Genomic DNA, 27,772 nt, shown 5'->3' with positions numbered 1-27,772 from the left:
TCCACCAGTGTGTGAATGTGAGAGTGAATGAATAGTGGCATTGTAAAGCGCTTTGGGTGCCCTGAAAAGCGCTATATAAATCCAATCTATTATTATTATTATTATTATTATTATTATTATTATTATTATTATTAGCGCGATGATTTGATCTTGGATGTAGTAAGCGAAGTACGAAGAACGGACCCCTGGTCTGCACTTGAGACCCTGCTATCGACCGTGACAGCGCAAGCTTCAAAATAAGACGCAACCATTTACTTCTGAGATATGGCCTTCTTTTTGGTTTAATTGTTTTGTGTGGATTGGCATTTAATTGCTGGTTTTGTTTTTGGGTTTAGTTGTTGTTGTTGTTATTATAGGAGCATTAATGTGTAAGCAGAGCAGGTGGGCTTCAGAACAACCCTCAAGGCTCATTCCTGAGCCAGAGACAGAAAGATTATCAGATGCTGCCTGCAGCTCCTTATGTCCTGTCAAAACCATCAAATATTAAAACACTTTTAGGTCTGTTCTCTTTCATAAATCCACAGCACTGTAACCTTTTCTCCTGAAAAGCCTCATGTAGCAGGTTTGACATGATAGCTATTAACAACCATAGCTGGCATATATGAGAGGGTCTGCCAGGAGGGGGGTAAAAGCACTTCCTGTTTTCTAGAGGTTGTGTGTAAAACCAATTCAATTTCACTTTGATTCCCCTCCTCTACTGACAAGTTATCATTTTTTTTAGTTTATGGTTTTCACACACAGTCCAAATAATCAAAACACACCTAGATGAAATCAAACCTAATCAGTTGTGTCACGGACACGGTTCCGGGGACTCGGGGTCCTTGAACAGTGTGGACCATTGTTATTGTTATTATTGTATTGGATGTATGTTTGCTGCACTGTGCTCTTGTGTTCCATGCTGGTGTGTGTGTGGGTGTCTGCAGGTGTGGCTGAAGGATGAAGGACAACCACCTGCAGGCCTGATGGGTGTGGCCCTGCCGGCTGCCGGTCACGCCTAGCTTCTCACACACCTGCTTCTGATCAGGCTCGTCGGGGGAGCTACTTAACAGTGCGATGGAGCTTCCTCCGGTGCAGAATCGTTGAGTTAGACTCCATGTCAGTGTTTAAAGTGCTGTTCAGTGTATGCCTGCTGGAGTTGGTGCCATAACGGCTGTCTGTTGTTTTTCCTCAGGAGGACAGCGGAACACAGGACTGCAAGACACACGGGGTGTGCGAAGGCACAGGGGCCGAGAGCACGAAATACCAGCACTTAGGAGAAGACACGTCACGGGAGTCGAGGGAGCACTTTTGGAGATTTAATGTGTGGTGTACATTTACCTCACTGTAAATAAACCCACTGCTCATTCCACTAAGTCCAGCGTTTGGGTCCTTTCTCCAACATCCCCCACGGTCTGCCAGCCAGACCGTGACAAGTTGTGACATATTCCAATTCATATTGTCAATTCTTTTAGGAACAGATGCCTTTGATGACTGACTTATTCAGCAGTGAAATAGTAAACATAATAGAAGAATACTTAACATTCTAGACCGATCTTGGCATGCTTTGCTTTGCTGCTGATGGTGGACAGACTTTTACAAGTGTTGGCCAGGGTGGCCAGAGGAAGATGTGAAACCAAACTGGAACGCGGGGAAGAGAGGAAACCTCAGGTGGCCTCAGTGTCCGAAGCCTCCAAGACATGAGGCTTGGCTGGTGGCCAGCGACGACAAAGAAATATGGAACCCAGAGATGACAAAGCAGGGCAGGTCAAGCACTTTAGTCACACCCGCCTGTTGTTATAGATGTTATAGAGCTCACACCAGTGCCAGCATTTTTTCATTGACAGAATAATTTCTTTAAAAAGAAGCTTACTGTACAATCTATCTATACAATCTATTTCCTCTTCGTTCTCCTGTAAGAGGACAAAGCCCTCCACATAGCTGGCATCTACTTGAAGTTTGAAAGGCAGGCCGACATGTTGGGCCAACAATACTGGTGCTGTACAGAGCAACATTTTCACTTCTCTAAATACTCAAAAATTTGTTTCTCATCAGCTATTTATTTTGCAAAGAAAAATGATATAAGACAATGACTGATTTCAGTTTATGAAATGAATCAAAATAAAATAAACTGCTGTAACAGTTACTGCATGTCAATATTAATCAATATGTTATATTTTATTTCAAAATAAAACGCCAGGTTTCTGAAGTTCCATTGTTGCTTTCATTTGGGTAGTTACTGTTCTTACTGTCTTGGAGCAACTGTGACCACATCATTTCCTCAGGGATTAATAAAGTATTCTGATTTTTATCTAAAACTACACCTGCCACCACAACTTGTTATTGTTGTTGATCTGGGGATATTAGGGGATAACAGTTCATCTTGCCTCAAGGGCCCCTCTTTTAGCTTAATGCAGTCATTCTGCTCTGGAGTTAGATCTGTTTTCTAATTTAACTATTAGTATTCTTTGTTTCATGACTTAGCTGACCCTTTCCTGATCCAGTGAATGATTCTAGGTCCTGGTGTTCAAATATGTCCCAGTCTGTCTGTGTGAAGTAGTTGTGCAGTTTGGAGAGTGCATTTTCAGGCCAGGTTCTAACAGTCTTTGTGGTGGACCTTGCACTGCGTCTGAGGGGGGTATAGGCTGGGGAGAGCAGGAAGGAGAGGTGGATGGACTGGCCGAGGTGGGGAAAGGGTATGGCTCAATATGCATGCTTAATGTTGTAGTAAACATGATCTGGAGTGTTCTCTCCCCTGGTCAAGGTCCAATTTATTTATATAGCACATTTCCAGACAGACGATGCTGCATAAAGTACTTAACATTATAAAAATGCCATTAAAAAGAAACAATGTAAAACAATAATAACAATATAATACGATGATAGGACAATAAAATAATTAAAACAATAACTAAGACTATTAAATAAGACCAAAATGCTTGGCTCATAGTGTGATAAAAGCCAGGGCATAAAAATGTGTTTTTAGTAGTGATTTGAATTGATCAAGTGTTTGTGCAGATCTAATATTTAGGGGGAGACTATTCCAAGGTCTGGGACCTGCCACAGAGAAGGCTCTTTCACCACAAAATTTGAGATTAGTCCATGTGAATAGCATTAATTTTGAGCTAGACCTCATGGTTTTTCCTGGAGCATAAACTGAAAGGAGCCCAGACAGGTAAGAAGGGGCGTTAAGTGACTTAAAAACAAAAAGTAAAAGTTTAAATTGGATCCTGTAGGAGACAGTGTAGAGAAGATAAAACTGGGGTTACATGCTGTCTCCGCTTGGTACCAGTTAGCAGGCGAGCAGCTGCATTTTGGACCATCTGAAGACGATGAATGGAGGCCTGGTCGAGACCAAAATACAATGAATTGCAGTAGTCCAGTCTGCAAGTAAGGAAAAGGTGAATGACGTGTTCGAAGTTTTCTGTCTTCATTTATGCTGGAAGTGATAACAGAGCTGTACGTTTTAATTTGTTTCCAAAACCCGGCAGTCAGGACATGCTATATTGTATTTAGATAGAAGCTAGCAAGCTAACTCCCTGCTAACTTCTAACTCCATTAAATGTCATAAATTCCGTTTTCATGGATGCCTGGATGTTAAACTCAATTGTTACACCTGGTAGAGCAGAACGCTGATCATTTTATTAAAGATGAAAGACTTTAGACAGTTTTTCAACTCTCAGTAATGCCATAGTGATCGTTTGATATATGGACCTGCAGCGGAGTTTAGGTCCAGACACGGCTAGTGACGTCAGACTGAACAACTGGATTGGGAGCCATGGGTTTTTTTTCCTTTCTCTCACCCTCTCTCTCACACTTTTTTTCCGCTTCACTCCGCACGCGAGCCTTGTGCTATGCGCTGAGCAGAGGGGGGAGGGGCGGTAGTTAGATGCAGTACAGGAACAGAGTGGGAGGGAGAGAGAGAGAGCCAGGGACAACAACGTCACATTAGAAAGGTATAGTAATCATCCACAACTATTTTCAGTTGCGGATGATAAAGGATACAGAAAGTTTATTCATGCAGGCCCATATGACAGAGAAGGTGCATCTGCTTTTTGTTTTCATATTTTAATTTATATTTAATTGTGTTGTGGTTTGCAGTGTTTTGTGTTGTTTCACTTTAAATGTGTTTCAAAGGAAAAAGCTGAAAATTTAAATAGTTAAAAGTTGAAATGTAAATAGTTGGTTTTTGTATTATATGATTTATTTATTACATTTTATGTGGAGTGAATAAATAAAAGTATATTTATGGTGGCCCCTAGAGACAAAGCACATACTAACTCCAAAACACGTACAAAACACAACAGAAGTGCTCCAGGATGCTAGGGCGCAGTGTTGAGCTTTTGTTACCTAGTGGCTACACAAGCCAGGAAGTACCAACGACCGGATTTGGTGTGTGGTAGTAACAGGTAAATGAACTTTTTTTTAAAAATTTGAATTATTATGAGTGCTTGTGTATAAACACACAAACAATACACATATGCTTTCAATTGTGTAATTTAAGCGATCTAGGTAGATCTGTTTTGGAAGTTCAGTTCATGCTAGAAATGTGTTTTGGAGTTTGTACGTGCTTTGTTTCTAGGGGCCACCGTATATATTTATATATAAACATATATAAATAAAACCACATTTTTAAAAAAAAAAATAGTAATTCCTTTTGTGCATAATTTTATATTGTTGTTAATAACAAATTAATTAAAGCAAGAAAACAACCTGAAGAGCCGGTTGGGAGCCGAAAGAGTCTGTTCTTTTTAGGAGCCGAGCCGAAAGAGCCGGTTCTCTAAAAAGAGCTGGAAATCCCATCACTAATCACCTCAAGGTGCTTTACATTGTAAAGAGCCAACAATAAGAGAGAGAGAGAAAACCCCATCAGATGACAGTGGGGAAAAAAAAATTCCCTTTAACAGGAAGCATTATCTAGCAGAGCCATCCTCAGGGACCGGCGGCTATCTGCCACGACCAGTTGGGGGTAAGAGGAAAAAGACAGGACAAGGACACACAAGTTCATCTTAGTTTCTTTCCAAAATGTTGTTTTCCAAAATCGTGCAGGCTTTTTTTTGGGTAAAATCTAGGCAAAGTGTAAAAAACCAAATATAAACTGTGTTGTTGTCCAAATACTTAGATACCAAATTGTATATTTAAAGAACCTCATTCACTACATTCAAAAGACATGCTGTGGAAGAGAGCCAGAGATGAATAATCATCAGAGATGATGATGATTAAATACAGAGTGGTGTATAAACACAGTGAGAAAAAGCTGAGTGAAGTAGAACTCACGTGTGTTTACTATGTGCACTGAAGGACATATGCTGGTCAAAAATGACCACGGTGTTATTGGAGGCAATGCTATCCAGAGTTGTCTCGTTAGATGCCATCTGGTCATGTTTCTGGGAGGAAACACTCAACGTTTTTGCAGGAAATAAAGCTTGAAATTATGAGAAAACCAGAATAAAGAAATCCGGAACCCATAGAAATAAAAACATCAAACATTGGAATAACAATAAAACCACAAACCCAAAATCACATTCACAAAGAATTCACGAACCCAAGACAACAAAAACCCTGTGGGTGCAGGACATACTGGGTCAAATCAAGTATCATCACAGTTGATGCTAAAGTATGTTTCAAAGCTACTTTGGGCTACTAACTTATTCAGATATGGTTGTCAACACCGATAGTTATACGTTTGGTTTTTTGTTTTGTTTACACTGGATGCCCTAAATGATGTAACCCCAAAGGGATTTGTAGAATGAAACCGGGTTTGCTTTTCATGAAAATGTGTAAAACACTTCACTAAGGAACCACTATACTACAGTATGTATAAATATTGTATCTTCCTCAGTCAAACTGGTCACATTTTATGGAGAAAAATGGAATAACACTCATGTATGTACGTGCATGGTACCTGAGATCAAGGTTATGTATTTGTTACCTCTTGCCATATTTAGCTTAAATACGAGAGAGTCATAAGACCAGTAGGGTCGGAGGTTTCCCTCAGCAGGGTGGGGGGCTAAAATGTACATGTACTGTGTAAATCCGGTCCTGCCCTTTTCATGACTGAACTGACATGACTGAATGAATTTCAGAGGACAGTTTTAGCCATTATAATCTTAATGATGTTTTTCCATGTTGGCGAGAATACAGTTGGTATTGTAATTGTGATCGGCAAACGCACGAGAGAGTAATAAGAGATTCTTTCGGGAAGGTGGAGTGTCGCTAAAAACCTACGGTCCACGCGGTGGCGTTCCTGTGACGGGTAATTAACGTTTATTCAGCAAGTCTGAGGTGTGGCAGGGAGTGTAAAGACTGGGGGGAGAGGTTCTTATCGGAGGAAAGATAAATGCTCGGGGCTGTGTAAAGGGATTGTAAAGTGGTTTGTGAAACGGAGGGACGAAGCATCCTCCTCCTCTCTCTCTCCGCTCTCGCACGCTGCTGCAGTCAGCCACAGTGGGCTCAGCAGCTCCCGTCATTTTTCTCGGCTCTCTCCCGAGCGGCCGACTGCATTCCAGCAACACCGAGGCCACTTTTTCATCTGAAGATCGACCTTGCTGTCTAGTCGACCGTTCTCCTATTGGATTACTGAAAGCCAGGCTTTTTCATTTGTATGGTGTGGTCTGTGTACAACATGTTTAAAACGTTCTAATAAGGCTTTGGACTGGAGATCCGTGAGTAGGCTATGGATGTAGGCGGATAAGATGGAGAAGGGCAGATAAATGACGGAGAGGACAAATTAAATCTCCGCGTGTCTTCGTGGGCTCGGTGTGGATGGTTCTCAATTTTTCATAAGCAGAAAAAGGAAAGCATCGTTACAGCAATCGGTTATCTCCTGGAAACAGAGAGAAGCTGAAATCCAGGCAGCCTCCGACACTTTCGGTACCTTAGACGGTGGAAAGAGCCTGAAGCCTGATTCAGTCACCAATCTCAACCTTCTATTCAACTCCAGCAACTTTAAAGCTGCTTTCTGCCAATGAATTGTCCCCCCGGTTTACCAGCTGCATTTAATAAGTTTGATGGAGATCGTTGTACCTGTGGACAGAGTACTTTATAAAAGCGTTGAAGCTGCGTGTTTACAAGTTCTGTTCCAAACACAAGCGATGATAGGTTTCCTAGTTTTAATGTAACGGGAGAAGAGCTTGATGACAGTCATCTGCGTTGATTTGAATTGTTTGTCGGTTGCAAAAAGCTTACGATCACATTAAAATTATGTAAATAACACAGAATTGCAAATGGGCTCTCTTCTCTCAGGAACACCAGCGTGTGCTCATTCATAGAATTTCATTCTTCACGAGCCACACGCAATACCACCTTGCTCCCTCCAAGCCGAAAAGTGTATAGAAGGAATACACTGACTCCAAGCTTCGCTCAACCTTCAGCATCCCCCAGCTATGAAAAGGCTTTGCCAAAACCTCCCCCGTAGGCCGGTCTCCCGCTACTCTCTGACCTTTATCCTTACTGTTCTATCCTGCTCCTGCCCGGCTCTAGGCAAGAAGAAGCTCTACATTGGAGCCCTGTTTCCCATGAGTGGAGGCTGGCCTGGTGGACAAGCCTGCCTCCCCGCTGCTCAGATGGCCCTGGACTTGGTGAATAATAGGACAGACATCCTGCCTGACTATGAGCTGGAGCTGATACATTATGACAGTATGGTAAGTACAGACGAAGGCTTACCCTAATTTCTTTCCAGCTTTAACTGCATGTGTGCAAATGTTGATCAGATCTAGTAGGACTTCTCATATAAGTCAGCACCTGCTGCAACACAACAAAGGCTACAAGGGCACAACACAAAAAAACGAAACAAAAAAACTAACACTAGAATTTCTGTTTCTTTTGAATGGTGTTAAGGAGCGTAGCCTGATATGGCTATATTAATATTTTTAAGGCAACTTTAATGAGACGTGTAGGTGTAAACTAATAGCTTTACTAAACATTGCTGAATTTGCATTCAATAATGTTTTACAAAGCAGTTATTAAAAATAATATTTGACTTTCTAGGTTAAAATACTCCCTTCACTGGTAAAAATGGCTGAACACATCTGGACAAAAATTAATTAATTGACACAGACCCGCAGAGCTGATGATTAAAATTCTTTAACAATGAGCCACAATCATTTATAACTAGAGGTGGAAGGCTAATCATATAGCATGGGACCCAAATTATTTATTATTGGCGAACCAACATTTCTAACGGCACTCTTTTTTCAACAACAAAAGTTTGTGTCAAAAGTTTTTACTTTTATCACTCTATTACTGTCTCTGTCGATCCAGAAAGAATAAATAATAAATCTATTAATCGACATTTAACAGTGGCAGTAGTCATGGGATGAAAGTGTGCAGAAAATGCTAAACTTATGACTTTTGTGGAAGGACCATTAATCACCAAATTAAAGGCATAGATTGTCTCCCCTCCACATATCAGATATCTCTGCACCCCTCAGACACATTTCCAGGATCATGTTATGCCATCAGAAGAATAAGTGGCAGTCTTTTCTGTATGTTTTTAAAATGCAGCATTCAGGCCATAAAATGGGTCGCAGCCCAAGAGATATGCTCTACCTACTGTATAGTGATGTGAAAACTGCATCTGTGTTTGTTTGCAAAAGAACAGCAGCTATACAGCCTGCACATGTTCAAACAGCACCACACTCTGTGCTAATGGCTCTGTGTGTGCTCACTGTGGAAACTCATCTATTTCTGTCTGCATTCAATCTGCAACTTGAATGTTACAAAAGCAACATGGTATCATGAATTCAAATGTTTTCCATGCAGTAAAATAGCAATAACATTTTTATACAAATTGGAGATGGTTCTGGAGATGGCTGACTTGAGACTGAACCCATATATATGGTCACATTTTTCATCAAAGTGAACAACAATATGAAAACATCTCAGGAGGCTCATAATCTAGAATTTTGTACTTGAATAAACCTGGAAAAGGTTACAGAGTCTCAGATTAGATGGTGACAGTCACATTTTCCACAACTGACAATACAAGTTTCTGTTCGCCATAGATGTGGCCGACAGCTAAGAGGATTCCAAAACCACAACACCGAATGCTCAGTGAGGCATAAGACAAGCCTAGAATAACTTCTAAGGGCTTAAAGAAATCACTGTCAGTGAAAGCTTGTGTTTGCCCTTGATCTTTTTAGGTGTTTGATTTCTTTTTATAGACAAATGGATAATAACAGCTTTGTGTTTCAGTTAAAGATTTGGTATACAGGCATTGACTCTAGCAATTTTTTTGTCAGCACCAGCTAAAACAGGCTGAAGTCTATGAGAACTGCTCTATGGATGATGACTTCCTTATATTACATGAATGGAATAACTGAAGACACAAGATCACCCATTAAAATAAAAGTTCATCTTGTTTTGGCAGTTGTCCTGCACAATGTGCTGCAGGCAAAACCAATAAGAAGCATTCATTTTGCGTCAAATGCACTGCATGAACAGTCTGCATACACCATGTGTTCAGTGCAGCTGGACTTTAGAGTTAGCGAAAGTGACTGTCACAAGAATATAAACATGGTTAACTGCAGACGGGCAGCTTTTTCCGACAGGAAAACAGGCAGTGCGTCTGCTTCTTCCGGCACATTTTTTCTGGCACAACTGATCGAGACTTGCAATTTAGCGTTATTATAATTTTGTATTTTATAGTTAATTTATATTTTAATTTTATTTGTTAGTTTCAGTTAGTTTCCAGAATGTAAACACACACACACACACACACACACACACACACACACACACACACACACACACACACACACACACACACATAAACAGTTAAATTTAATGTGACAAGTGTATTCTTTTTTCCCCAAGAAGCATCACTGTGATTGGTTCAAGCTGCTCTGCATTGGATCTCTACTTCAAAATCCAGGAGTGGTGGTAGTGGGGGTGTAGGTTGGCGTGACAACAGTAACCACGACAACTGCAGTTCAAACAAACACAGATTTGGCTACAAGAATAAGGCAAGATCATGCACCTTGTATGATGACACAACAGGAGCAGATGGACGGATGCATGATGTAAACCTGTTGTGGTGAGAAAACCATATTTAGCACACTTAGCCAAATGTAACAAGCACTAGCTTGGTCACTCATCAATCACAGATGACTAAACCTATTCCACTGCTGTGCCAGGCCAACTGCACATTACACTAAGCATGCTCTGATGGATCTCCCACAGATCATAGTCCGGAACCACACAAAGAGATCTCTGAGAGATCAGAAAAAATGGCTGAATCATCTGTTGCAGTGGGTCTCTCATTTTACTGACCTCTTAAAGCACTTTGAAGCCACATTTAACCATCCATTCTATAAAATTAGGTCCATGAGAGAGAGGGATGGGGGCTGTTTCCAATTTTGCCTCTGTTTACCTGCACAGTGAATTTAATCTCAAATGAAAAGATGCAAATGAAGGGTAGATTTTGAGTTTCAACTGAACATTTGGCTGAATCTGAGCAGAAAGTATAGCTTTGTATAGTTTACAATTCATTCTACTGCTTTTATCAGCAATCACATCATCGATAAACACTACTGACCTTGTTCCAGTGGCTGCCACACACATACGATAACACTATGTTTCACAGATGATGCAGTATCCTTTGAGTCATGAACTATTCATTTCCTTTTCAATACTTTTGTCCCCTCATAATTCTTCTACAAGTTCATCTTAGTTTCTTTCCAAAATGTTGTTTTCCAAAATCGTGCAGGCTTTTTTTTGGGTAAAATCTAGGCAAAGTGTAAAAAACCAAATATAAACTGTGTTGTTGTCCAAATACTTAGATACCAAATTGTATATTTAAAGAACCTCATTCACTACATTCAAAAGACATGCTGTGGAAGAGAGCCAGAGATGAATAATCATCAGAGATGATGATGATTAAATACAGAGTGGTGTATAAACACAGTGAGAAAAAGCTGAGTGAAGTAGAACTCACGTGTGTTTACTATGTGCATTGAAGGACATATGCTGGTCAAAAATGACCACGGTGTTATTGGAGGCAATGCTATCCAGAGTTGTCTCGTTAGATGCCATCTGGTCATGTTTCTGGGAGGAAACACTCAACGTTTTTGCAGGAAATAAAGCTTGAAATTATGAGAAAACCAGAATAAAGAAATCCGGAACCCATAGAAATAAAAACATCAAACATTGGAATAACAATAAAACCACAAACCCAAAATCACATTCACAAAGAATTCACGAACCCAAGACAACAAAAACCCTGTGGGTGCAGGACATACTGGGTCAAATCAAGTATCATCACAGTTGATGCTAAAGTATGTTTCAAAGCTACTTTGGGCTACTAACTTATTCAGATATGGTTGTCAACACCGATAGTTATACATGTTTGGTTTTTTTGTTTTGTTTTGTTTTGTTTACACTGGATGCCCTAAATGATGTAACCCCAAAGGGATTTGTAGAATGAAACCGGGTTTGCTTTTCATGAAAATGTGTAAAACACTTCACTAAGGAACCACTATACTACAGTATGTATAAATATTGTATCTTCCTCAGTCAAACTGGTCACATTTTATGGAGAAAAATGGAATAACACTCATGTATGTACGTGCATGGTACCTGAGATCAAGGTTATGTATCTGTTGCCTCTTGCCATATTTAGCTTAAATACGAGAGAGTAATAAGAGATTCTTTTGGGAAGGTGAAGTGTCGCTAAAAACCGGTGGCGTTCTTGTGACGGGTAATTAACGTTTATTCAGCAAGTCTGAGGTGTGGCAGGGAGTGTAAAGACTGGGGGGAGAGGTTCTTATCGGAGGAAAGACAAATGCTCGGGGCTGTGTAAAGGGATCATTAGTTAGTAATAACTAATGATTAAATGCAGAGAAGTATATAGACGCATAGTGAGGGGAAAAGGTGAGTGAAGAAGAAATACTCAGCAGCCTACAACTACTGCAGCTTACGTAAGGGAGGATTCAGGGTCACCTGGTCCAGCCCTAACTATATGCTTTAGCAAAAAGGAAAGTTTTAAGCCTAATCTTAAAAGTAGAGATAGTGTCTGTCTCCTGAATTCAAACTGGAAGCTGGTTCCACAGAAGAGGGGCCTGAAAACTGAAGGCTCTGCCCTCCATTCTACCTTTAAATACTCTAAGAAACCACAAGTAAGCCTGCAGTGTGAGAGCGAAGTGCTCTAATGGGGTGATATGAGACTGATTATTCAAGACCTTGTACGTGAGGAGCAGAATTTTAAATTCAATTCAATTCAATTCAATTCAATTTTATTTATATAGCGCCAAATCACAACAAAAGTCGCCTCAAGGCGCTTCATAGATACAGAGAAAAACCCAACAATCATATGACCCCCTATGAGCAAGCACTTTGGCGACAGTGGGAAGGAAAAACTCCCTTTTAACAGGAAGAAACCTCCGGCAGAACCAGGCTCAGGGAGGGGCGGCCATCTGCTGCGACCGGTTGGGGTGAGAGAAGGAAGGCAGGATAAAGACATGCTGTGGAAGAGAGACAGAGGTTAATAACAGATATGATTCAATGCAGAGAGGTCTATTAATACATAGTGAGTGAGAAAGGTGACTGGAAAGGAAAAACTCAATGCATCATGGGAATCCCCCGGCAGCCTACGTCTATTGCAGCATAACAAAGGGAGGATTCAGGGTCACCTGGTCCAGCCCTAACTATATGCTTTAGAAAAAAGGAAAGTTTTAAGCCTAATCTTAAAAGTAGAGATAGTGTCTGTCTCCCGAATCCAAACTGGAAGCTGGTTCCACAGAAGAGGGGCCTGAAAACTGAAGGCTCTCCCTCCCATTCTACTTTTAAATACTCTAGGAACAACAAGTAGGCCTGCAGAGCGAGAGCGGAGCGCTCTAATAGGGTGATATGGTACTACAAGGTCATTAAGATAAGATGGGGCCTGATTATTTAAGACCTTGTATGTGAGGAGCAGGATTTTGAATTCAATTCTGGATTTAACAGGAAGCCAATGAAGGGAAGCCAAAACAGGAGAAATTCTAGATTTAACAGGAAGCCAGTGAGCAGAAGCCAGTATAGGAGAACTCTGCTCTACAAATGTAGTGTGTTCGTGGACTTTTAAAAAATGCATTTAATGTCTTTTTCTTTTCCTTGACGTTCTCTGTCTTCCTGACTTTCAGATTTTACAAATTAAGCCCTGTTTTCAACAATACAACAAAACACACACTTTACTAGTGTGGACAAGCACTGTTCTTCCTCCGTGTAGGAGTAGAACTTGCAGTTTCCCAGGGAGATGGGAACAGGTTGTGGAAACAGTGGAGGGGTGAGATGGGGACTAATTAGTGTATTAATAGTTGTATATAATTTTTTCCCCATAAGTGACACTCAGTCTATGCTACTGAATACAAAGTAATTCTATAGTGAAACCTCAAAGGCCTTAGTTTAACTGACTTAACTTCTTTGAATAATAATGTCTTAAAGCATGCTCAATTGTCCAAGTAAGGAAATCCAAAAAAGTTGATTATGGTCATCGTAAACCCTACATCTGTGTGTAGGGTTTACGATGACTTCTTCACTCAGCTGACTGCAAGTTTTTCCAACCTTATAATCAGAACATTGCATAATGAATGAAACTAGAACCACATATAGTTGTTTTTTCTTTATTTATTTTTAGCTGGTTTGCTAGAAATTGACCGGATTTATTACCATGTTCATAATTTTGTAGGCGTAGTCTTTGTACTAAGAATTTTGTTTTTTTTTAATCAATTATCTCATTTAATTCTAGTTTTGTTTTGCGTATTTTGTTCAATGTTTCCTGATCTTGGTGGGACGCGTAGGCTTCTTCTAGTGATTTGATGTTTTTTTCTAATTCCTGAATATTTTTGTTTTCTTTTTTCTTTTTATGTGATGAGAAAGAAATTATTTTACCTCTCATCACAGCTTTCCCTGCTTCCCATAGAACAGAAGCTGATGTTTCGGGAGTGTCATTATAGTCCAAATATGAAGTCCACTCTTTTTTAAAATATTTAATAAAGTCTTCATCTTTAAGTAGTGATATATTAAATCTCCAGTTTTTTCTTGGCGTAGTATTATTCTTGTGCATTAGTGTTAAAGATACAGGACCATGATCGCTGAAAGCTAGAGGGTGAATCTCAGTGTCTGAAATGTCGTTCAGCAGTGAGCTGCTGACCAAAAAATAATCCAGACGAGAGTAGGAGTGATGGACATGTGAGAAAAAAGTATATTCCTTACTGGTGGGGCTACGCAATCCCAGCAAAACCCACGGAAGACGGTCGACCCAGTCGCCACCAGTTAAGGAAGCCCGGAGCGTGGCCTTGAGTGACCGGTGAAACCGCTTGCACATCCCGTTAGCTTGTGGGTGGCATGCTGTGCTGCGGTGGACCTTGACCCCCAGGCCATCAGCCATGGCAGACCAAAGCTCAGAAACAAACTGGGGGCCCCTGTCCGAGGTAATGTCAGCAGGGGGACCGAAACACAAAACCCACGTTGACAAAAATGCTCTGGCCACCGTCATCGCTGTCGTGGACGCAAGGGGTACCGCCTTGAAACCCGCTGTTCCAACACGGCACCCACCGCCACGTCGGACGCGTCAGTGGTCAACGCGATCTCCGCCGACGGAAACGGGTGGGCCAGCAGGGCCGACGCGGGAAAACCGAAACGGCCTGGACTCTGTCGGGCAACGGAACCACACCTTCAGCAGAAATGCGGTGCCCGAGGAAATCCAGAACAGGCAACCCGAACTGGCACTTGGAAGGGTTGATGATCAGGCTGTGAGCTGCCAAACGCTGGTCATCAACCCATCAACGCGGCGAGATTGGCAGAAAAATCCTGATTGTGGGGGATGGAGTAACGGTCATTCTCTGTGGCAATTTAAACGGCGGAAATCTCCGCATGGCCACCACCGACCGTCCGATTTGGGCACCATGTGAAGCGGAGAAGCCCATGCGCTGTTCGAGCGCTGTACAATGCCAAGGCGCTCCATCCATCCATCCATCCATCCATCCATCCATCCTCATCTGCTTTGTCCGGGGCCGGGTCGCGGGGGCAGCAGCCTAAGCAAAGAGGCCCAGACCTCCCTCTCCCCAGCCACCTCCTCCAGCTTATCCGGGGGAATACCAAGGCGTTCCCAGGCCAGCCGAGAGATATAATCACTCCAGCGTGTCCTGGGTCTGCCCCGGGGCCTCCTCCCGGTGGGACATGCCTGGAACACCTCACCCAGGAGGCGCCCAGGGGGCATCCTTGTCAGATGCCCGAACCACCTCAGCTGGCTCCTTTCGATGTGGAGCAGCAGCTGCTCTACTCTGAGCCCCTCCCGGATGGCCGAACTTCTCACCCTATCTCTAAGGGAGAGGCCAGCCACCCTTCGGAGGAAGCTCATTTCTGCCGCTTGTATCCGCGATCTCGTTCTTTCGGTCACTACCCACAGCTCGTGGCCATAGGTGAGGGTAGGGACGTAGACCGACCGGTAAATTGAGAGCTTCGCTTTTACACTCAGCTCCCTCTTCACCACGACGGACCGGTGCAGCGTCCGCATTACTGCAGCTGCAGCCCCAATCCGTCTGTCGATCTCCGGCTCCCTTCTCCCATCACTCGCGAACAAGACCCCGAGATACTTGAACTCCTCCACTTGGGGCAGGAACTCATCCCCGACCCGGAGTGGGAACTCCACCCTTTTCCGGCTGAGAACCATGGCCTCAGATTTGGAGGTGCTGATCCTCATTCCCGCTGCTTCACACTCGGCTGCGAACCGTTCCAGTGCGAGCTGGAGGCCCTCACCCGATGAAGCCAACAGAACCACATCATCTGCAAAAATCAGAGATGAGATTCTGAGGCCACCAAAGCGAAAGCCCTCCGCCACTTGGCTGCGCCTAGAAAGCCTGTCCATAAAAATTATGAACAGAACCGGTGACAAAGGGCAGCCCTGGCGGAGCCCATCACCCACCGGGAACGAGTCCGACTTATTGCCGGCAATGCGAACCAAGCTCTTGCAACGGTTGTATAGGGATCAAATGGCCCGTAGCAATGGGCCAGACACCCCATATTCCCGCAACACCTCCCACAGGACACCCCGAGGGACACGGTCGAATGCCTTCTCCAAGTCCACAAAACACATGTAGACTGGTTGGGCAAACTCCCATGCACCCTCAAGTATCCTGGAGAGGATAAAGAGCTGGTCCAGTGTTCCGCGACCAGGACGGAAACCGCATTGTTCCTCCTGTATCCGAGGTTCGACTAACGGATGAACTCTCCTTTCCAGCACCCTGGCATAGACTTTCCCAGGGAGGCTGAGGAGTGTGATCCCCCTGTAGTTGGAACACACCCTCCGGTCCCCTTTCTTAAAGATGGGGACCACCACCCCGGTCTGCCAGTCCACGGGTACTGCCCCTGATCTCCACGCAACATTGCAGAGGCGTGTCAACCAGGACAGCCCTACAACGTCCAGAGCCTTCAGGAACTCGGGGCGGACCTCATCAACACCAGGGGCTCTGCCACCAAGGAGTTGTTTAACTGCCTCAGTGACCTCGCCCCCGGAAATTGGCGGGTCATTCCCCTCATCCCCAGACTCTGCTTCCTCCTCGGAAGACGTGTCAGTGGGATTAAGGAGGTCCTCGAAGTATTCCTTCCACCGCCTGACAATTTTCTCAGTCGACGTCAGCAGCGCTCCGCCAGCACTATACACAGTGCAGGTAGAGCACCGCTTTCCCCTCCTGAGACGTCTGACGGTTTGCCAGAATCTCTTCGAGGCAGTCCGAAAGTCTTTTTCCATGGCCTCTCCGAACTCCTCCCACACCCGAGTTTTTGCTTCAGCCACTGCCCGAGCCGCATTCCGCTTGGCCTGTCGATACCTGTCGGCTGCCTCCGGAGTCCCACAGGCTAACCAAGCCCGATAGGACTCCTTCTTCAGCCTAGTGGCTCCCTTCACCTCTGGTGTCCACCATTTGGTTCGGGGATTACCACCACGGCAGGCACCAACCACCTTGCGGCCACAGCTCAATGCAGCAGCTTCGGCAATGGAGACGCTGAACATGGTCCATTCGGACTCAATGTCCCCAGTCTCCCTCGGAATGCTGTTGAAGCTCTGCCGGAGGTGTGCGTTGAAGATCTCGCGGACTGGGGCCTCTGCTAGACGTTCCCAGCACACCCTCACTACGCGTTTAGGTGCACCAGGTCTGTCCAGCGTCTTCCCCCGCCACCTGATCCAACTCACCACCAGGTGGTGATCAGTTGACAGCTCAGCCCCTCTCTTTACCCGAGTGTCCAGAACATATGGTCGCAGGTCTGCTGATACGATTAAAAAATCGATCATCGACCTACGGCCTAGAGCGTCTTGGTGCCACGTGCACTTATGGACACTCTTATGTTCGAACAGGGTGTTCGTTATGGCCAAACTGTGATTAGCACAGAAGTCCAATAACAGAGCACCGCTCGGGTTCAGATCAGGGAGGCCGTTCCTCCCAATCACGCCCCTCCAGGTCTCGCTGTCGTTACCCACGTGAGCATTGAAGTCTCCCAGCAGGACAACAGAGTCTCCAGGTGGAGCGCCCTCCAGCACCCCCCCCCCCCCCCCCCAGGGACTCTAAGAAGGCTGGGTACTCTGAACTGCCACTCGGCGCATAAGCGCAGATGACAGTCAGGACCCGTTCCCCGACCCTAAGGCGCAGGGAACAAACCCTCTCGTCCACCGGGAAAAACCCCAACGTACCGGCAGCAAGCCGAGGGGATATTAGGATACCCACCCCAGCCCGCCGCCTCTCACCAAGGGCAACTCCAGGCTGAGACAGAGTCCAGCCCCTCTCCAGGAGACTGGTTCCAGAGCCCAAGCCATGTGTAGAGGTGAGCCCGACTATATCTAGCCGGTACCTCTCAACCTCACGCACTAACTCAGGCTCCTTCCCCACCAGAGAGGTGACATTCCATGTCCCTATTGCCAGTCTTGGCAGCCGGGGGTCAGTCCACCAGGGCCTCCGCTCCTGGCCGCCACCCGGCACACAATGCACCCGACCCCTATGGCGCCTCCTGCGGGTGGTGGGCCTGCGGGAGGATGGGCCCATGTCTCCTCTTCGGGCTGTGCCCGGCCGGGCCCCATGGACTAAGGCCCGGCCACCAGACGCTCGCCCTCGGGCACCCTCCCCGGGCCTGGCTCCAGGGCGAGGCCCCAGTAACCCTATCCCGGGCAGGGTAAACTGTTCCCTCGGTGTCCTTTTCATAAGAGTCTTATGAATCGCTCTTTGTCTGGTCCCTCACCCAGGGCCAACATAGCCCCTGGGATCCCTGTGACACACAAACCCCTCCACCACGATAAGGTAGCGATTCAAGGAGGAGGCGCCAAGGCGCTCCATGACTGCAAACTGTCCATCGCTCGGGTCTTCCCGAGCAACGGACAGTTTCGCGGAGTCGAGGCGGCGTGCGCGAACACCAGGGGCCCGACCATGGGAATATAATGCTCAACCCCGTGTTTCGTTACCGTGCTAGAGAAATTAGGGACAGACAGCGAAGGAAACTATAAAAGCAAACGCTGAAAAGCATCCCCGGAGATCACTACATTAGCCCGAATCAGGGGCTCGGCATCCCGAGTAAAACAGGGTAGCGAAGAAAACGAGAGAGCATCTATTAAACGTCTGTTGCAACATCGACAAGCAGTCCATGGGCACACAGAAAATCAGCACCTAAAATAGGTACAGAGCTAGCGGCAACAACAAAGTTCCACTGGAAATCCCGGCCATGAAAACAGTCACCAACCTTTCCCCAAACGTTGTGATGGGAGAGCCATTAGTTGCAATGAGCTGCGGCCCGCAATTCGCTGCTAGTCTGTCGGCAGCGGTCGGGGGAAGGAGGCTCTTCTGGGAGCCGGAGTCCACGACAAAACGTCTCCTGGAGCACGAGTCCTCTACAGGGAGTGCAGAATTATTAGGCAAATGAGTATTTTGTCCACATCATCCTCTTCATGCATGTTGTCTTGCTCCAAGCTGTATAGGCTCAAAAGCCTACTACCAATTAAGCATATTAGGTGATGTGCATCTCTGTAATGAGAAGGGGTGTGGTCTAATGACATCAACACCCTATATCAGGTGTGCATAATTATTAGGCAACTTCCTTTCCTTTGGCAAAATGGGTCAAAAGAAGGGCTTGACAGGCTCAGAAAAGTCAAAAATAGTGAGATATCTTGCAGAGGGATGCAGCAGTCTCAAAATTGCTAAGCTTCTGAAGCGTGATCATCGAACAATCAAGCGTTTCATTCAAAATAGTCAACAGGGTCGCAAGAAGCGTGTGGAAAAACCAAGGCGCAAAATAACTGCCCATGAACTGAGAAAAGTCAAGCGTGCAGCTGCCAAGATGCCACTTGCCACCAGTTTGGCCATATTTCAGAGCTGCAACATCACTGGAGTGCCCAAAAGCACAAGGTGTGCAATACTCAGAGACATGGCCAAGGTAAGAAAGGCTGAAAGACGACCACCACTGAACAAGACACACAAGCTGAAACGTCAAGACTGGGCCAAGAAATATCTCAAGACTGATTTTTCTAAGGTTTTATGGACTGATGAAATGAGAGTGAGTCTTGATGGGCCAGATGGATGGGCCCGTGGCTGGATTGGTAAAGGGCAGAGAGCTCCAGTCCGACTCAGACGCCAGCAAGGTGGAGGTGGAGTACTGGTTTGGGCTGGTATCATCAAAGATGAGCTTGTGGGGCCTTTTCGGGTTGAGGATGGAGTCAAGCTCAACTCCCAGTCCTACTGCCAGTTTCTGGAAGACACCTTCTTCAAGCAGTGGTACAGGAAGAAGTCTGCATCCTTCAAGAAAAACATGATTTTCATGCAGGACAATGCTCCATCACACGCGTCCAAGTACTCCACAGCGTGGCTGGCAAGAAAGGGTATAAAAGAAGAAAAACTAATGACATGGCCACCTTGTTCACCTGATCTGAACCCCATTGAGAACCTGTGGTCCATCATCAAATGTGAGATTTACAAGGAGGGAAAACAGTACACCTCTCTGAACAGTGTCTGGGAGGCTGTGGTTGCTGCTGCACGCAATGTTGATGGTGAACAGATCAAAACACTGACAGAATCCATGGATGGCAGGCTTTTGAGTGTCCTTGCAAAGAAAGGTGGCTATATTGGTCGCTGATTTGTTTTTGTTTTGTTTTTGAATGTCAGAAATGTATATTTGTGAATGTGGAGATGTTATATTGGTGTCACTGGTAAAAATAAATAATTGAAATGGGTATATATTTGTTTTTTGTTAAGTTGCGTAATAATTATGCACAGTAATAGTCACCTGCACACACAGATATCCCCCTAAAATAGCTAAAACTAAAAACAAACTAAAAACTACTTCCAAAAACATTCAGCTTTGATATTAATGAGTTTTTTGGGTTCATTGAGAACATGGTTGTTGTTCAATAATAAAATTATTCCTCAAAAATACAACTTGCCTAATAATTCTGCACTCCCTGTATGAAGAGCAGCCTTTCTGTATTGCCAGCGGTCATGGCTGCTACAGCTCGCTGGCGGGTCCGTTTCCCTGGGCCGTAAAAGCGCAAGGCGGCAGGCAGCGACGCACTCTGGCGCCAAAACGCTGATGGTAGAAACTCTTTCTTCCATCCTTCTTTATTCCTCTCCAACATCAACTGAACACATCGCGCCAGCGTTGCCAAATCCTCAGTAAGGAAAATCGCTAGAAGTCGCTAAATGACGTCATCGTCTAATTTGCATACTTGGTCATGCTAATGTAATTGTAACCTGCGTTGTTGGAGAGAGAAATAACATCGTGGAAGAGACATACAGTGAGTAAAAAATGTCTTAAATGCATTTAGAATTTATTTAGAACTACAAATTAAATTTCTTTAAGCAATCATTATTTTTTTAATGTCACAATTCCAACCTTTGATATACAGTTCATGTTTAAGCTGGTATTGGTACATCACTTATGGTTATATCAGTATGCTCTCTTTTAAAAGATATGTCACTGAATCAACCTAAAAGTTTTGGGCACCAGGTCTTATTGATCAGTGTGTAAGAAAATGTCAGTTAGGCATGGCTATGCAAACCCCTTTTTATGGCTCAAACCTGTGTGATGATACACAGATTTGTATAAACATTAATTTCATTGTTTGTGAACTCTCTGTTAAATGTTTAATGATTACCACACTCATCATTATCATATAAATGGTTTATTGATTTCATTGACTATAGGCTATAAAGAGAAAGTCAGGCATCATTTGTAATATGACAGTCAAGATGATGGGATCTGACTGGTGGGTATATGCATTCTCCAGAAACACATGGGTAGATGCTCTGTCTGCTTCACCAGATGAGCCCGCCATGGCTCTGGTTGAGGTGACCTTGGAACGTGCCTCACATCGCCCCTTTGCAACCCTTTTTTTATTGGCTCTCTGTACATATACAGAAGAAAACACATTTTAAATTGGTTAATATATTTTAGTTCTACATTCAGCAAACCGTGTATCATATTTTTGATATATCCTATGCTTAGTGTCCTTCCACATTAATTTGTTCTGAGTTTTTTTCTGTTTTTTTTTTTTTTTGTTTTGTTTTGTTTTTTGTTTAGTGCTTGACTGCAATTATCCACCATCCTCCAACAACCCAGAAAGACAAAAAAGTTAACCTTACTTTTAAGCTGGGTGGATTAAAAATTTCTTTATGTCACTATCCCTCCGTGTTATGGTACAGGCATGTATTTAAATTGGTTAATATATTTTAGTTCTACATTCATCCCTCCGTGCTATTGGAACTGGGTCGCTTGTGTTTACTGATGATGTGACTGCTGATAGAAGTAGTGGGGATGAATTCTGAAGGCTATGCTACGATTCAGCCAAATGTTTTAAAGTAATCAGACAGCATCTCTCTCAGTGCAATTGAATAATGACCCAAAACAGTGAAAAGCAATTCAAGGGAAAAAAAAAGAGAGAGATTTTTGAGCGGACAAGACAATCATCTAATGTCTACCCCCTGCAGGCTTTTCAGTTACAGAAAACATAACTGAAGGCACAGAAACCCACAAACAAGCAGGAGCGTAAGACAGCTGCGGTAAAGACCTGCTAGAACATCTTAAGGGGGACGTACAGCATTTGGTGATATCCATGAGTTCTAGACGTGGTCAAAAAATTTTTCATCCTGTTAGGGTACCTGGGTTGTTGACCCAGTGTTTTGAGTTTTGCATTATTATTGCACTTTGATTTTGTCATTATTTAAAATTTCTAGTCTTTTGGTTTCTATGTTAGAGTTCTTAGTCTCCTGGTTTCTGTCTCTGTTTCATGGTTGCCCTGTCTCTCCTGTCAGCTGTGTCCCCTTCTCGTGTCTCTGTGTTATATTTCCTGTTTTACTTTGAAGGGCTTTGTCTCATGTCAGTGTTTCTAGTTTTGTTTTCCTTGTGTTGTTAGGTCTGATTTGTCCTACCTGTGTCCCCCTCTTGTCTCCCATTACCTGATGGCTCCCTGTATTTAAGCCGTGTGTTTTCCTTGGTCTGTGTAATGATCTTTATCATCTTGTACTATGTGTTCCGTCTGTCAGCCTGCCTACCTAGTTTATTTGTATTTTCAGTTTAGTTATTTTTTTTGGCATTCAGCAATAAAGCTGCATTGAGTTCACCTTTTTGCCTCTGTGAGTCTGCACTTTGGGTCCACCATTCTTGCCTGCCACGCGCAGTCATGACGCATCCAGATTTAATTCCTTACATTTAAAATTCTGTTTTTTTATGCCATTATTTTTTAGCCTTATTTTAATTCCCGAATAGTTACCTAAATACTTTTGTTAAACCCTTAACTAAAAAAATGTAAGTGCATCTTGATGTTTGATTTAAAGTTCAGTGGTGGTGAACAGAGGCAACATCACAAAAAAATTTCTTTGACCAAATACTTATGGACTTAATTGTACCTATGAACAGTTATTTATTTAGTGTTATCATATGTAAAGTTGTTTGGAACAATGTATGCTGACAAACATGTCTTGTGTGTTTGTGTCCCTATAGTGTGATCCTGGTGAGGCCACCAAGCTGCTGTATGACCTTCTGTACACAGAGCCTATCAAAATCGTGTTGATGCCAGGCTGCAGCTCTGTGTCCACATTGGTGGCCGAAGCGGCTCGCATGTGGAACCTCATAGTGGTAAAAGCCTTTACATTTTTAGAGCTTCAATATACAACTTCTAAACAGTAATTCAGTGATGTAATTACATTGTTTTAAGAAAAAAAAAACAATGGCAGTAGTATTACTGAATAGTGCAAGTCACAATGAAACTGGAAAGAAGAACTGTGCATACAAAAATACTGATGCAAAAGAAAAGGAAACACAAAGGCTGCCCACAGCGTTTAGGTGATAAGTAATCTCTGGGTGCTGTTGTGTGAAAATACCACCAAGAACACTTAGCACTATAGGTGACAACAAAACACAAAAATATCACAGGAAGCAACTCTTTACACCAAGAATACAGAGCCAAAATATATACTTGAAGACAGTGAGCTAAAGAGATGTCACAGTGAGACAGTCAGATTAGGGCGTCAGCTGCAGAATACTCGGTTAAGGTTGTGATACGGATTCATCCAACCATTTATCTTTTCATGCGTAAAGATAAATAAAAATACTTAAGAAAAAATCCTGATTGAAGTTAAAGTAATTTATGCATCAAAGGGTGAAACAAATGATAAATAGTAAATGGACTTATAGGGCAATTTTCTGCTCTACCTGAGAACTGAAAGCACTTTATACAACATGCCACATTCATACCCATTCATACAAGCTCCTTTTTCTATGCTTTTTCTACATGAATGCTTTCTACCTAACATCCACACACATTCACGCATCGGAGAGCAAGTTGGAGGATATTTGCATGAAGACTGGAGCAGCCAGGGATCAAACAACGAAGCTACTCATTAGTAGATGACCTGTTGATGTTTTTGCATAGTTTTTTCGTTTTTCTTTTGTTCTGCTCTTTGACTGTCCTGTCCAACACTATAGAAACAGGAATTATTGTCTGAAGGCCAAGAAAAACGTAAAACAGGTGGATAGTTATTCAGTCAACTATCAAGTGGATATCTCTATATATATATATATATATATATATATATATATATATATATATATATATATATTATATATATACATGGCCAAGTTTGAAACCTGGATCCCCCGCAGCCGGTTACCGAGATTACGTGAAGTACCCTCAGAAGGTCTGCTAGATGATGTTAATGCAGCACTACGGACAATACCTACAACCACGATTACCGACACTAACAAGCTGATCTACAATACGGCAGCAGTGATCAGTGAGATGCTTGGGTACAAGTTGAACAGCCACAAGGGGCAGTACCCTCCATGGAGAAGGAGGCTAGAGGGCAAGATCAAAGTAACACGGAGGGAGGTTAGCCAACTAACGGAGTTGCAGAAAGGTGCGACAAAGAAGGTGCATAAGAAATACAACAAGCTGTCCATACCTGAGGCCTTGGAAACTGCCAAGCAAAGACTCACAGCCTTGGCCAGCCGCTTGAGGAGGTACACCAGAGAGATAGAAGGCAGGAGAATAAACCAGCTGTTCTCCACAGAACCAGCAAAGGTGTACTCTCAGTGGCAAGGGAACAATAAGAGAACAGCACCACCAAGGCTGGAGACCGAGCAATACTGGAAGAGCATATGGGAGAAGGACGCAACCCATAACGGCAATACTCAGTGGCTAGTGGATCTGAGGGCAGACCACAGCGACCTCCCTGAACAGGGTCCAGTAACCATCACAGTGGCAGATATCCAAGAAAGGGTCTCCAGTATGAAGAGTTGGACAGCACCAGGGCCCGACATGGTTCACGCCTACTGGCTAAAGAAGCTGACTGCACTCCACGAGCGTCTGGCAGCACAAATGAACCAGCTGCTAGTTAACGAGAGACACCCGGAATGGCTAACCGAAGGTCGGACGGTCCTGATCCCCAAGGACCCCAAGAAGGGACCGGTCCCCTCCAACTACCGACCAATAACCTGCCTCAGTACTACATGGAAGCTCCTGCCAGGCATCATATCGGCTAAGATGAACAGGCACATGGGTCAATACATGAGCGGGACACAGAAAGGAATTGGCAAGAATACCAGAGGCGCAAAACACCAGCTACTGGTAGACAGAACAGTCAGCCGAGACTGCAAGACCAGACTGACCAACCTGTGCACTGCCTGGATTGATTACAAGAAGGCCTATGACTCAATGCCCCACAGCTGGATACTGGAATGCCTAGAATTGTACAAGATCAATGGGACCCTAAGAGCCTTCATCAGGAACTCAATGGGGATGTGGCGCACAACAGAGGCCAACTCCAAGCCCATAGCACAAGTCACCATCAAGTGCGGGATCTACCAAGGAGATGCTCTGTCCCCACTGCTGTTCTGCATAGGCCTGAACCCCCTCAGTGAGAGCATTAACAAGACTGCTACGGATACCGACTACGGAACAGAGCAGTTGTCAGCCACCTCCTGTACATGGATGACATCAAGCTGTATGCCAAGAGTGAACGAGACATCGATTCACTGATCCACACTACCAGGCTATACAGCAATGACATTGGAATGTCGTTCGGACTGGAGAGGTGTAGTCGGATGGTAACAAAGAGAGGGAAGGTAGTCAGAACTGAGGGGATTAAACTACCAGAAGGCAACATTGCAGGCATAGAGGACAGTTACAAGTACCTGGGGATCCCGCAGGCGAATGGGAACCATGAAGAGGTCGCTAGAAAAGCTGCAACCACCAAGTACCTGCAGTTGGCCAGGCAAGTCCTGAGGAGTCAGCAGAATGGTAAGAACAAGATCCGGGCCATACACACGTACGCCCTGCCCATGATCAGGTACCCTGCTGGGGTAATAGGCTGGCCAAATGAGGAGATAGAAGCCACTGATATAAAGACAAGAAAGCTCCTTACCATGCATGGAGGGTTTCACCCCAAGTCCAGCACCCTGAGGCTGTACGCTAAGCGGAAGGAAGGGGGCCGGGGACTGGTGAGTGTCAGCACCACAGTCCAGGATGAGACAACGAACATCCAAGAATACATTGGGAAGATGGCCCCAACTGACCGAGTGCTCAGTGAATACCTCAGGCAGCAGAAACCCAAGAAAGAGGAGGGAGACGAGGAACCATCATGGAAGGACAGGCCCCTGCACGGTATGTACCACCGGCAGATAGAGGAGGTGGCTGATATCCAGAAATCCTACCAGTGGCTGGACAAAGCTGGACTGAAAGACAGCACAGAGGCACTAATCATGCAGCACAAGAACAAGCTCTGAGTACAAGATCCATAAAGGCTGGGGTCTATCACACCAGGCAAGACCCCAGGTGCAGGCTGTGTAAAGATGCCCCAGAGACAATCCAGCACATAACAGCAGGGTGCAAGATGCTAGCAGGCAAGGCATACATGGAACGCCACAACCAAGTGGCCGGCATAGTGTACAGGAACATCTGTGCCGAGTATAACCTGGAAGTCCCGAGGTCAAAATGGGAGATGCCCCCAAGGGTGGTGGAGAATGACTGAGCTAAGATCCTGTGGGACTTCCAGATACAGACGGACAAAATGGTGGTGGCTAACCAACCGGACATAGTGGTGGTAGTCAAACAGAAGAAGACGGCCGTAGTGATTGATGTAGCGGTTCCGAATTCAATTCAATTCAATTCAATTTTATTTATATAGCGCCAAATCACAACATAAGTCGCCTCAAGGCGCTTCATAGATACAGAGAAAAACCCAACAATCATATGACCCCCTATGAGCAAGCACTTTGGCAACAGTGGGAAGGAAAAACTCCCTTTTAACAGGAAGAAACCTCCGGCAGAACCAGGCTCAGGGAGGGGCGGCCATCTGCTGCGACCGGTTGGGGTGAGAGAAGGAAGACAGGATAAAAGACATGCTGTGGAAGAGGGACAGAGATTAATAACAGATATGATTCAATGCAGAGAGGTCTGTTAATACATAGTGAGTGAGAAAGGTGACTGGAAAGGAAAAACTCAATGCATCATGGGAATCCCCCGGCAGCCTACGTCTATTGCAGCATAACTAAGGGAGGATTCAGGGTCACCTGATCCAGCCCTAACTATATGCTTTAGCAAAAAGGAAAGTTTTAAGCCTAATCTTGAAAGTAGAGATAGTGTCTGTCTCCTGAATCCAAACTGGAAGCTGGTTCCACAGAAGAGGGGCCTGAAAACTGAAGGCTCTGCCTCCCATTCTACTTTTAAATACTCTAGGAACAACAAGTAGGCCTGCAGAGCGAGAGCGAAGTGCTCTAATAGAGTGATATGGTACTACAAGGTCATTAAGATAAGATGGGGCCTGATTATTTAAGACCTTGTATGTGAGGAACAGGATTTTGAATTCAATTCTGGATTTAACAGGAAGCCAATGAAGGGAAGCCAAAACAGGAGAAATCTGCTCTCTCTTTCTAGTCCCTGTCAGGACTCTTGCTGCAGCATTTTGGATTAGCTGAAGGCTTTTCAGTGAGTTTTTTGGACATCCTGATAATAATGAATTACTTTACATATATATATATATATATATATATATATATATATAGATAGATAGATAGATAGATAGATAGATAGATAGATAGATAGATAGATAGATAGATAGTTATTGAGTAGTGGCTAGTTATTCAGTCAACTATCTATCGATCGATCGATATACCGACATGACCAGGGAACGGGAAAGTGTAATCGAAGATGTCACTTTAAGAGAGGCGGACTTGACCTCCTGACTATGAATGATGAAGATGATAAGGTGCTGACACTATGAATCCACAATTTCAGCAGGGTTGTCTGATAAGAACAGATGGCTTATCCACAAATCCACTTCCACTCGGGTAT

General features: G+C 44.2%; 1 protein-coding gene across 4 annotated transcripts in view; it reads left to right on the top strand.

Moving 5' to 3' along the window:
- Positions 1-6,070: 6,070 nt before the first annotated feature.
- The window catches only part of gabbr1b (gamma-aminobutyric acid (GABA) B receptor, 1b), a 115,200-nt gene continuing 93,498 nt past the window's right edge, over positions 6,071-27,772 (top strand). For 2 of the 4 annotated variants that reach the window (XM_080863577.1, XM_080863576.1), the window contains exons 1-2: positions 6,248-7,619; positions 22,924-23,058. In XM_080863577.1, the coding sequence (XP_080719703.1) occupies positions 7,362-7,619; positions 22,924-23,058 (393 nt within the window). In that variant the 5' untranslated portion in view covers positions 6,248-7,361. The other 2 variants (XM_080863578.1, XM_080863579.1) reach the window with 2 other exon arrangements.

Source organism: Rhamphochromis sp. 'chilingali' (genome assembly GCF_963969265.1).
Source record: "Rhamphochromis sp. 'chilingali' genome assembly, chromosome: 17".
Classification (NCBI taxonomy): domain Eukaryota; kingdom Metazoa; phylum Chordata; class Actinopteri; order Cichliformes; family Cichlidae; genus Rhamphochromis; species Rhamphochromis sp. 'chilingali'.
This window is presented reverse-complemented; position numbering and strand designations above follow the sequence as displayed.